The following is a 12146-nucleotide window of genomic DNA, read 5'->3' on the forward strand; positions in this document are numbered from 1 at the left end:
TGCAGCAGTTTTATAGATTTCAGTTCCCCAGCTGGAACGACTATTCCAAGCTGCAAAACAACCTGAACACTCTTCTTTCTCTTATGGACAGAGTAATCGTCAAACAAAGTCAGTTGCGTGATGAATTCGACAAGTTGAAGATTGATCTCCTTGGATTCAGTGGTCTTTTTCCCGACTACCCTATAGTTATCTCCGATACTGATGATGATGAGATATTTAGAGAAATTGAGGAGTACTGTGATGATGATGATGATGATGATGGTGGTGGTGGTGATTGTTAGTGTTTATAATCTTTTTTTATGTTTTAATGCTGTGTTTTTTTTGTTTACTTCAGCCCAGAGAGCTGAAGTTTTTAAGTTCATTTTGTATAACTTTAGCCCTGAGAGCTGATGTTTTTGTTTGTAGTTTGTGTGTTGTTCTCATCTCTTTTTGTATCAATGTAATTCTCATCCTCTTTCTTCTTAGCTTTCTATTTACATTATCCTTGTTATTTGTTGGTATTTGCTTATACTTCTTAGTTGGTTTTTATGTTTAGTTTTTGTAATTCTTTTTTATGTTTTTATGTTGTGCTTTTTTGTTTACTTCAGCATATTCATTAATGAATATGTTGAAGTTATTAAGTTCATTTTCTATAACTTCAGCTTATCGATGCTGAAGATTTTGTTTGTACATTCCTTTCTTTTTTGTGTTGTACGCATATGTGTGTGTGTGAGTGTGTGTGTGTGTTTGTGTTAAGGATATGTATTTCACATACTGTAACCTGAAGTTTTTTCTCGCAGAAGTCATTGCATACTTTTTAAAAATGCAACCAAACCCGTAAGCCTGCGCAACAAAAATGAGTGATTTGTACTTTAGCAGTATATAAAATAGTCCAAGAGCTTTTTTTTTATTCCTATGAAAAAATCACATTTCAAATATGTCATACAATAATGAAAGTCTAAATTCAGACCAAGGATTATTGAAGGTTGGAGTATTTTTCAGTGTGTTTCTTTGAATATGGATGAGGTGCTGGAGAAGACAAGCAAGTTGTTCTGTTATGCCCAACTTGTTTACATCGACTGCATTTGGTAGACTTGAATGGTACTGATTCAGTCACAGGTATATGCCTCTTCTTTTGTCTTCTTCCTTGTAAAATCTCTACATCAGGAGGTTTTGTGATCTCAGATTGTACATTTTGTGGTATATCCATGATTTTTGATCTCCCACGGTATTCACATGTCCTTCATATGTTTTCAACCATGTTTCCTTTGAATACCAATTTGAGCAGTAATCAGATTTCTGCAGATATCTCTTATTAATAGCAGCAATTGCATGTGGACAGGGCAATTCATCAAGTTGGAATTCCAGGCAGTCACAAGTTCTCTTCTTTAAGTCCACAATGAATTCGATTCCTTCACTATTTATTCTTAACAACATTGAATCAAGGCTGAACACCTAACAAGGAATAAAAAATTAAGACAAACTATATTAGTGTATTGTTGCTTCAAAAAAAATTATGAAATTTTTTAAATGTAAGCAGTAAATCACTGCAACAGATATAAAAAGCTGAAGTTAATAAATATACTCACAAACATTTTAGAAGCCAAGCCCATCTTCTTAGTCATCTCTTCTTCTGCCCATATTGATACTCTGTGAAAAGTTTCATTTGCCTTTTTTCTGCGTTCGTAAAATCACTCTCCTAACTTTTCTTGGATGAAATCTAACATTCTTAAAATAGGCATTTCTCTCCCTTTTAGTAAAACGGAATTCATTGATTCTACCATATTTGTTGTTAGCATATCATAACGTCGTCGTGGGAACCACGATCAAGCCCATCTCTCTGGAGGCTCTTCCATTATGTAATTGTATGTTTTCTTGTCAATACTTTTGAGTTGGGACATTAACTGATTAAAATCTTCACGTTTGTATGACCTTGCAGCATTTTGAAAAAGATTTATTACCGTGGCTTTTGCATGTCTTTGCTTTAAATTTTTCTCAAAGTGAAAGAGGCAGATACCATGGTGAGCTTCAGGAAAAACTTTTCTAATCCCATTTGCAATCGATTGGTTTCTATCTGACAAGAAAACCAATTCATGACGGACTTGAATTGCTTTTCTCATTTCCCTAAAGAACCAAATGTATGCCTCATTGTTTTCTGATTCTGCTGCACCAAAACATAGAGGAAAGATTTGATTGTTTGCATCCTTTGATACAGCAACAAATAGAACACCATGATATTTGGACTTTAAAAACGTTGCATCTACTGCAATAACGGGTCTACAGTAGGACCAACCAACTAGTGATGCCGCAGGAGCAAAGAACATGTAAGCAAATCTGTACAGTGAAACACAAAAAAATAAATCATTAGGTGTGAAGTTTTTCAAATAGGAACATTTGAAACTTCAGGCTGATGGTTACCTATTCTGCGCATCTCTTTTTATGCTTGTGTACGTTCCTGGGTTGTTGCACACCATCATGTGTAGGTATGAAGGAAGAATCTGGTAGTTCTCTTCAGGTGACCCCCTTATGCAAGCAATAGTTTTTTGAATAGCACGCCATGCCTTGTGATAACCAATGTCAATTCCAAATTTCTTTTTCATTTCATTTTCTACAAAGGCTGGTGTAGCCTCTATCTTTTTGTCTCGAACATGTTCTATAATTTGTTCGCTTATAAAATTTGATGTAGCATGCTTCTGATCTAATTTTCTTGCATCAATCGAACATTCATGGATGTTATGATATTTTATCACCCTGAATAGTATGGAATTTTTTATTCTGGTAGCACGTACATTCCAACCACATTTGTCCACGATGCATTTCAGCTCGTATCTCTTTGAACATGATCTAACAGTAGTGAATTCAACTTTCTGGTTTATCTCCAAGCTGCGGAAAAATTTAGTCATGTTTTGTTTGTTCTCAAAAATTGATCCAACTCTTACTTCCTCAGGCAATGCATCATGCCCAAGTATTTTACATGGTGGAGATTCTTTCAGTTTTCTCCTCACCCTTTTTCTTGGTTTTTGAGAAGCACAAGAACTTTCAGCAATTTCTTCAATTCTATCTGATGTTATCGGTATATTCTCCATGTTTACATCATCTTCATTGTTGATTATCATTGCAGAAGGTAACAAAAAGGTTTGTTGGATTGTGTGTTGGTTGTCAATTTGCATTATTAGTTGTCCTTCTTCTTCTTGGTCAACGACAAACTGGTTTGAATTTATTGGAGGATGGGGTAATTGTTGCAGCATTATATATTCTGAAGCAGATGTAATGTTAGAAGGTTGTAGCTCGTTGTCTACTTCCATTATTGGCTGTCCTACTTCATGTTCAAAAGGTTCTGAATCTATCGCATATGCTAGAGATTGTTTGAATGCTGCAGATTCTGAAGGTTGTATTTTTCGATGATGAAATGACAATTCTTGTGGGGTGAATCAGTTGTAAGCAAATGTATACAGGTACTGAGTTCTTCATCTGAAGTTACAAGCATTCCTTTGCTTGTATTTAGTTTGATATCAAACCATACTTTTAGTGCATATCTGGTTGAATCAATATTTGCAACTTCACTAATTTTCTTCAGGAAAGTATTGAATGATATGTGCTCATTAAGTAGAACAAGTTTTGTATCATGATCCAAGTATTTGAAATCAGGAATCCAACTCCCATTGAAAGTTATAACAACGCAAATCGAACTCATCCTGCAGATTCATGTTTAGTGGCAAGTATTAGGAAAATGAACAGAAGAATTTTTAGGTTGTTTGTGCTCAAGTTTTTACAAAAAGACTAAATCACTTAGGCATCTTCTGCTGAAATTTTTTGGAAAAAAATGTATGACATAATTAATGAATGCTGCACAGAAAACTTCAGCTTATTAAGTGCAGAAGTTTTTAGAAATAAGCTTAATAACTTCAGCATATCAGCTGAAGTTTTTTTTGAAAAAGTTGAATGACATGGATTCATAAATGCAGGGAAAACAACTTCGGCTCATTAGGTGCTGAAGATTTTAGAAATGAACTAAAGAATTTCAGCAGAGGATTTTAAAAATTAATATTAAATTTTTTAATATTAATTCTATTCAAACTCGAAAAATAGCAGGGGAAATGAATTATATAACTTCAGCAGGAATTAACAAAAAGTAATACGAATATTTAGCATTTTTTGGTATGAAGTTTTTTCAAAAAATAATAATAAAATAGACAGTGCAGGAGGAAAAATTCAGCTCCTTTTGCTGAAGTTATTAAATATTAACTAAAAAACTTCAGCACTTATGCCGAAGTTTTTTGTGCATTGTGAAATTTTAATTGATGTTTTATTTTTTTGGTATGAAGTTTTTCCAAAAAATGAAAATAAAAGACATAGTGCAGGAGAAAAACTTCAGCTCCATTAGCCGAAGTTTTTACAGATTAACTAAAACACTTCAGCACCTGTGCCGAAGTTTTTTGTGCAATATGAAATTTTAATTTATGTTTTATTTTTTAACTAGTGTAGGAGGAAAACTCCAGCTCGTCCCGCTGAAGTTTTTAAATATTAACTAAAAAACTTCAGCACCTATGCCGAAATTTTTTGTGCGTAGGTGTTTTAAATATTAAAACACTCATATAATGTTTATATAATTTTTTAGTATATTTGTCGGATTAAAATGTTAGAATTCATCGTCAAACAGATTTAGAATGCAAATTCACCATATCAGTAAAGTTCGTCAAACAACTTCTATCAATCAATCAGAAAACATATAATTCAAAAACTATTTTGAATTCTAGAGATGAATTTGAATACTTACAATGTAGTTGAATTTGAATTTGGAATTTGAATATGGTTGCGAGAGGCGATCTCAGGAGAGACGGACTGATAGAGGAGATACAGAGGAGATCTGGAATTTGAATCTGGGTATGCTTGATGCAACTTTTATATGTTTTGGAAGGGGTATAATGGTCATATTATTACGGATTTTTTGTTAGTTGGTTACGAAATCAATAGTTTTTAAAAATAGGGTATAGGTTAAAAGGTGGCATAAAAATAGGGTACGGCTGCAAATCGCCCACATGAAGCCATAAACTTTCGAACCAACAACCTTCCGAATCCACAAATATCATAAACTTCTTCCGAACCGCTAAACTTTCGAAATCGCGAACATTATAATTTCTAAACCCGTAAACTTCCAAACACATAAACCTCCAAACTCATAACTTTGAAACTTGTAAAATTTCGAACCTATAAACCAAAAGATGAAAAACTAAAACTGAAAATATAATATATATATATTCCCGGGGGAGGATCTGCAGAAAAAGGAACAAATAAAAATTTAAAATTACAAAAAAAAAAGTAAGTAAAAAAAAATGTGCGGGGTGGGGTGGGAGGTGGGTGGTGCAGAAAACGAAAAAAAACAGAAATTTAAAGATTAAAAAAAAGGTAAAAAAAAACTTTTTTTGTACGAGGTAGGGGAGGGGGTTGGGGATGGGGTTAGGTAGGATGGGTGGGTGGTGCAGGAAAACGAAAAAACAAAAACTTAAAATAAAAAAAAGTGAAAAAATATTTTTTTTTGGGCGGGGGGGGGGGGGCAATAGGGTGGGTGGTAACAGAAAAAAACTCAAATTTGAAAAGGAAAAAAAATAAAAGAGGTAAGGCTAGATTTTTATAGTGCCTCTTCCGTGTGACCAATCATTTCTAGACCGCATTGACACTTTATTTATATGACCAAATCAAAATCAGACATCAACCGCCAAAATGCATGAAATTTCAACACCCTAATTGAAAAGATAGAATAAAACCTCAATATATCAAGAATGCACAAATTTTCCCTCAAATACCAAGTGTTCTACAGGATATCTTTTTTTTTTGTTTTCTTTTCCGGAAAAGGGCTAGATGTGTCCATGTACTATCGAAAATTAGTTATTAGTATCCTCCGTTATACTATCCTTCACTATCTACCCCTGCCGTTACCCATTTTAACATTTCTGCCCCCACATCTAACGGACTCTTATTTTAAGACACGTGGCACGATCTTACAATATAACCATATACCCTTTTACCCTAGTCGTTCAGCCCTGACCCAATATCCAAACCCACCCCAAGAAAACGATTTTAACCCATAGATATGGTTCTTCTCCTTCGTTTATATGGAGGGACTGTTTCAGCCCATTTGAGGCTGCTGGATTCAAAAACAAAAATCAGAAAATTCTTTAACTTCGCTATTTGGGTTTGAGATCTGTAGTAGGAATTTCAAGTTTGAGTTTGTGTGTTTTAAATCAGGAGCTGAAAATTTAAACTCAAATCGTAGCTCATTGTTAGGACGATTTGGTATTCGAACACTTGAATAACTTTCAAGTTCTTTGTGATGCTGGTAGTTTGAGTTTGTGCGAAATTTTTAAGATCCACCATTGATGAACAACCTTTAAACTTTAGAAGTGGGTTTAAAGTTTGAACTCGAAGAAGACGAACCGAGTATCTTAATTTCGTTGATGTTTCCTCAAATTGGTGCTTTCTATTGTAATTAGTATTATTTATATCCAGCTTCAATTCAATTGTTAGTACACTATTGAAACTTTGATTGAAGAAGAAGAATCCAGAATTTCGAGATCTTGATTCACAAAAATTAAGAAAACAGAAATGCTATTGTTGAACCTTGAAGGTCTTGGGATTGAACTAGATTGGGAGGTTATTTGGGACAATTTTGGACTAGATTTGGTCGATATTTGTAAGCTGAAAATACAGCAATTGTTATCTTTGTTTACTCTTGACTAGATTAGCTTAGCATTAATACGTATTAAGTAATATCCAGTCTTTTATGTTGCTTAGACCTGTGAAAAACATTAGTTTTTAAAGAGAGAAATTTGTAAAAAGAAAGAACTAATGCAAAGAAAGAAAAGAGATGGATTTAAGGAAAGTTATAAATTGCCAAAAGGTAACCTAAATGCTATTGTTGGGAGTTACGGGTATGGATACTATGTTGAAAAGGAAAAATGGGTCTGGACACTTAAAAGCTGCCACGTGTAAGTAGGGCACGAGTCCGTTAGATGTGGGGGTAGAAATGTTATAATGGGTAACGGCAAAGGTAGATAGTGAAGGATAGTATAACAGAGGCTACTAATAACTAATTTTCAATAGCACAGGGACACATCTAGCCCTTTTCCGTTTCTTTTCTTCATCACAATTGAACCATAAGGAAAATACGAGGTTGGGACAGGAAATATGTCTGATCAAACAAGAACCAGAATGCCATAAACACAAGTTCATGAACTTTAACTTTTCCACTAGCTACACTGTCTTTTGAAAGCGAAGAAAGAAGCACGGTATTAGCTATGGTCTAAGTCTTCAGTCTTAACAAAGAACTAAAATCATAATCCCCACAACCCTCCTCCCGAAATCTCCAATATTTCCTCAACCCAGGTAGTTTTAACAATAAGCTGCCTCTACAAGCACACTTCATAGGCCAAATAAAATGCTGGCCGACCCCTGCAACATACAACAAAAGTGTAAACCCTGTAAAATACTTGCTAGCAATTATGAATCGCTGTTTTTTTATAACTAAAATTGACTAGGATGAAATTGTTCCAATAATATTTCCAAGTTTTTAGGGAAATATTCTCGCACACACCAACATGCTTATTATGCATCAAATGACCACAGAAAGAAGGGGACATTTCCCCCTAGTTTGTTCGGATAGGGAAACCAACCTTTATCTTAACTTGTGGTAGGAAGATACACCCTTATGGTGTCTTTCATGGTAATTTTCCTCCTACAAGTAGGACATTTACCCTGAGCAGCTATAGAAGCCTTGATGCAACCCTTGCAGAAGATATGACCACATTTCGTTGACATCTCCTCAACTAGTGGACCCATGCATACAGGACAGCTAAATGTGGGTTCTTTTGGCTTTGGTGGTACAACACTCTGTGCAGTGACTGTCTGGCATCAGTGACAAAGAATAACACAAATCATGAATAAATGGAACTCTCTGAAGATGACACCAATAATTAGGTTAACAATGAGATGTGGAGAAAAAACTGATTCCAATAGAACCAAAACTTGGGATAAGACATTTCTAATGATGGATTGAGATTGCAATCAAGGACCAAGCTGCTATAAAATGAACACCTTTAAAAGGCCAACAGCGTACACATGAAATAAGCAACTAAGAAACAATGCAATAAGCTAACAAGGCCATAAAGTTGTGCAAAATTTACATTCTAGGGACTAGAGTTGAAGCTTCTAGACAATAACAAATGTTTCCCTTTCCTTTTCCAAGCTACAGACGCCTAAGCTAATGACAACAAGTAAGGCTCCACAAAGAAAGGTAAACAATACAAGTCAAAAGAAACAACTACGAGATCAAACCAAACATTCTTTGTCACAAAATAAAAATCAGAATTACGTTTTGAGCACTAGTCCCAATAGATCCTTTTGAAATTTTGAACTTTATGAATATAATTGAAAAAAGGAAACACTTAAATGAGAACAATCTTATTTTATTTTTTCCCAATAATTGAGAAACAAGAACACTCATGTTATAACAATATAGCATAAAAGAACTTCTGTAATTACCTTTAAGCTACTATTTGCTTCTAGGTTTATGTAAATGTCACCAATTAATGTTGGATCATTAGATGAGGCTTTTCTGCGCTTGTTAGCCTTAGGCAAACGATCCTCTGCAATAATTATGAGCCAATAAGACCAATCTCAAGGGACGCAAATGAAATAGCCAAAGTCATAAACAAGCTCTCCAAGGAGAAAAACGTGCTCAATATGGCATTAACCCAACCACCTCAATGCTGATTTCGAGAATCATATCACATGCCTCAAATTGTCCACATGGTACTGACATAGTTACATCGCCTCCCCTTGTCCCCGTAGGCAAAAAGATCACAAAGAGTACATCAGAATATCATGTAAATACTGGCAAAGATCCACTATGTGTCATCAAGATTCACGTTGATGTTAGTTTTTAGGTCATTCATTTTCCTACTTAGCATTTAATGTCGACAAAAAAATCTACTCAAGCATTTAATGTTGACAAAAAAAATCCACTTAATTCTCCATTCTATCAGAACTTAGACTCTTGTAATGAAGACATATAGATCCTGCATTTAATATCTTCAAGGAAATAAGCGGTTCTACAGTGCCTGCATATCTAATAGGTGAAAATCAGCCCATCAGTGACAGCATGAGATAAAAAAGAATTGTTAAATGTAAAAAAAGGAGGTCAAATCCTGATACACCAGTACAGGGGACAACAAGAGGTAATTCTGAGCTATTTTTAATAGAATTTTTAATATCTAGAGCAAGTGAGATAATGTTCTAAGACAGAAAATGTGCACACACAATCTACAGCTGTAAGCGATCCTAAAAGAAGAATAAGTTACCAGAATCCTCATCAACCACAATAACTTGTCCACGAGTCCTTATGGAGTTGTTTTTTGCCTAGAGAAAAGCAGGAAAATTTTTAACACAATTAGTCACAAGGTGAAACACCAGTAGTGCTATCACAAGATAATGCACCACCTAAAAATTTACAAAGGGAAAGCATTAAAGTTGGATAGGCATACTTCGGCAAATGCCCTTGGAGAAGATATTATCACATCATCATCAAGTGCCTCAACATCAATTGGGGCAGGTGTCAAAGGCGCACCCCTTGGTGCAGGTGGCACATCCCCAGGAACAGCACGACTTGAAGTTCCTTCCTGGTCCCTATTATCAGATGGGGGTGTGGCATTTAGATCCACATCTAGTACCGCCTTCCTTCTTGAGTGGTTCCTTGTATACCTAATCGGATGTGCCCTTCTGTCTTGGGTGCTCATTCTATGATTAGTTGTGCTTCCCAACGGCAGCTTCGAACTTATATCTCCTAAGAAGATGTGGAACAAAATTATGCAATTAGAACAGGAAGTACGTAAATAAACATCAACCAATGTAAAGGTGTAATTTCAGCAACCTGTCATCCCAAACGCCAATGCATAAGGAAAATTAGAAACACTACTTCATGCATTTAAAGTATCAAAATGCACTTTAGTGTAAGCTCTTGATAAATTTGTAAAAATAAAAAACAAAGCAAGATGGACATAACCAAGAAGTAAAAGATGAATGCAATTAGTACTTAAGCAAACAGCACAAATTTCTTCCTGATGTGCCATCCTTTATATCTTTACACGGAAAAAGAAAACAAAGAGACAACCAAACTTCGCCGAGTGATTGTAACACTAGGAACCTTCACAAACCATGCTTGAGCACTCAACATTATTACAAATGAATCAAACAGCTTTGCTTTGAGACTAAAAAAAGTCATCCGGCTTACTCATATCAGGTTCGAAGTTCAAAAGGACTTAAGTTATATACACTGGCAATGTTAAGAATTTTTACACCATATGTGGATTTCACCTATTATAACAGGTTACTTATCATTTAATTTAGGTTACTAATCAATGCTTATTATATATAATTACCTACTATTACCTCTTAAATGACCTCACAACAACATACCCATTATTATCCCACACCGTGGGGTCTAGGAAGGGTAGTGTATAAGCAGACCTTATCCCTACCTTGTGAGGACAGAGAGGCCGTTTCCAATAGACCCTCAGCTCACGAAAGCATAAGCACACCTCTTAAATGGCCTGATTATGTAAATATTGTTTAACCAGACATACATCTCGCTGAATTTGATTTTGAAATCAATATTAACATCACATACAGTCTCAAACAGAAGCAGAACTGCAAGAGTTCCATAGTAAAAATATCGTTCTAACCCTGTAGATCCAAACCAAGAGAGAAAACTTGAAAGTGATGATTTTTTTTTCCAAACCGCTAACTTTAACATTAAGCATATAATAATATTTCAAACAAAAAACACCAAAAAATTGGTGCGAGTATCCGAAAAATAGCAGACAACTGTCGAAACTGCTAATCCAGTACAAGTTTCTACTTCAAATAAAACATTCCAGTAAAACGACCACAAAGCAAGGGAAAAATTGAAAATAGAGACGGAACGAAAAAGACAACGTCTTTAGCCAAATCAACGGATCAAAACACCGAGCAACAGATGGATTAAGCGATAAACGAAGAGAAAAAAAACATAAGAAATCAATAATCAATAATCAATAAATTCGAAGAATTGAAAAGATCGGTAGGAAAAGCGAACCTCAATTTGAAAAAATGTCCGATAATTTTGACCACCAATGGCTCATGAAGTAGGCGTAGAGAGAGGAACCATGGAAGAAAAACGCTGTCTAGGGTTTTCTGAAAAGGAAAGATTTTTTTTGGCGAGAGAAAAGTGGAGGGATATGGAGAGTGAAAATTTTGATTGCTCACAACTTATGTGCTGTGTTCTTTTTTTTTTTTTTACCCTTTTGATTTTTGATATTTTTTTTTCTTTTTTTTTTTGTGTGCTATGAGATGACACACACCTTTCACACAAAAGGTGTGTGTGAAAACGAGAAACAGGTGACACGCGTCTTATGGTTTTGGGACTTGTGGCATTCTATTCGTGTGAACTCATACCATATTTAACGCTTTCTAGTAGGCGTAAGTACTTGTGGACTTGCCTGGAGTTCGAAACCTAAATATTATTTTTTTGGATTCAAATTACGTTAATAGGTGTTTAAAAAAAAATATATTTTTTATATAGCGTGCAAATACAAGAAGCTATACATTAACGATAATGTCTGTCGTTAAGGTATAGCGTCTTGTAATTGTGCGTTATACATATAGCGCAAAAAAAACACTATATCCTGTATATGGACTCACCAATAAGTGAACTGGCAAACACAATAATTTAAATGTGTATAGTGTATATTTAAAGAACGCTATATGACAAAAAAATTTCCATATTCGAAGTTAAACATCTACGATGATGATACTTTGAGGGATTTTCTAAGGACTCCGAATGAATACCGGGAATATCTTATAATAAATATGTTGGATATGTACGTAAAGGTCGAAGACGTTCCAAACAATGAGGTTGTCGGACAGGTTCCGAATAACCCTCAATCATCGGGTGGCTATTCTGGAGGAGTTTTTGCCGGACAGGTTCCGGATGAAAGAGTTTTCATTGATTTAAACTTATCCCCGCCTGCTTTACATAATTCACAAGACGAGTGGTAAACTTCAATTTTCCTTTGTGTTACGATGTAAATTTTTGTTATATTGAATTTGTATTAACGCTCATATACTTAACATGG

General features: G+C 34.9%; 2 protein-coding genes across 3 annotated transcripts; both read right to left on the bottom strand.

Annotated features, from left to right (window-relative positions):
* Window positions 1–1805: 1805 nt before the first annotated feature.
* LOC138877605 (uncharacterized) lies at window positions 1806–3284 on the bottom strand. Its single transcript, XM_070157230.1, has 2 exons — window positions 2398–3284; window positions 1806–2313 (listed from the first exon to the last, which is right to left on the bottom strand). The coding sequence occupies exons 1-2, from the start codon at window positions 3282–3284 to the stop codon at window positions 1806–1808; spliced, it is 1395 nt and encodes a 464-aa protein (XP_070013331.1).
* A 3881-nt stretch (window positions 3285–7165) lies between these two features.
* Window positions 7166–11293, bottom strand: LOC104237855 (uncharacterized). 2 transcript variants are annotated; one of them, XM_009792085.2, is made up of 6 exons: window positions 11108–11293; window positions 9519–9817; window positions 9336–9393; window positions 8518–8621; window positions 7650–7881; window positions 7166–7428 (listed from the first exon to the last, which is right to left on the bottom strand). In XM_009792085.2, exons 2-5 carry the CDS (start codon window positions 9768–9770, stop codon window positions 7657–7659), a joined length of 639 nt encoding a protein of 212 aa, XP_009790387.1. In that variant the 5' UTR covers window positions 9771–9817; window positions 11108–11293; the 3' UTR covers window positions 7166–7428; window positions 7650–7656. The 2 variants fall into 2 exon arrangements, with proteins under 2 accessions (XP_009790387.1, XP_070012481.1); XM_070156380.1 differs by lacking the exon at window positions 7650–7881 and having other exon boundaries at window positions 11108–11255.
* Window positions 11294–12146: the final 853 nt, after the last annotated feature.

The sequence above is a fragment of the Nicotiana sylvestris genome, chromosome 9 (genome assembly GCF_000393655.2).
Source record: "Nicotiana sylvestris chromosome 9, ASM39365v2, whole genome shotgun sequence".
Taxonomy (NCBI): Eukaryota; Viridiplantae; Streptophyta; class Magnoliopsida; order Solanales; family Solanaceae; genus Nicotiana; species Nicotiana sylvestris.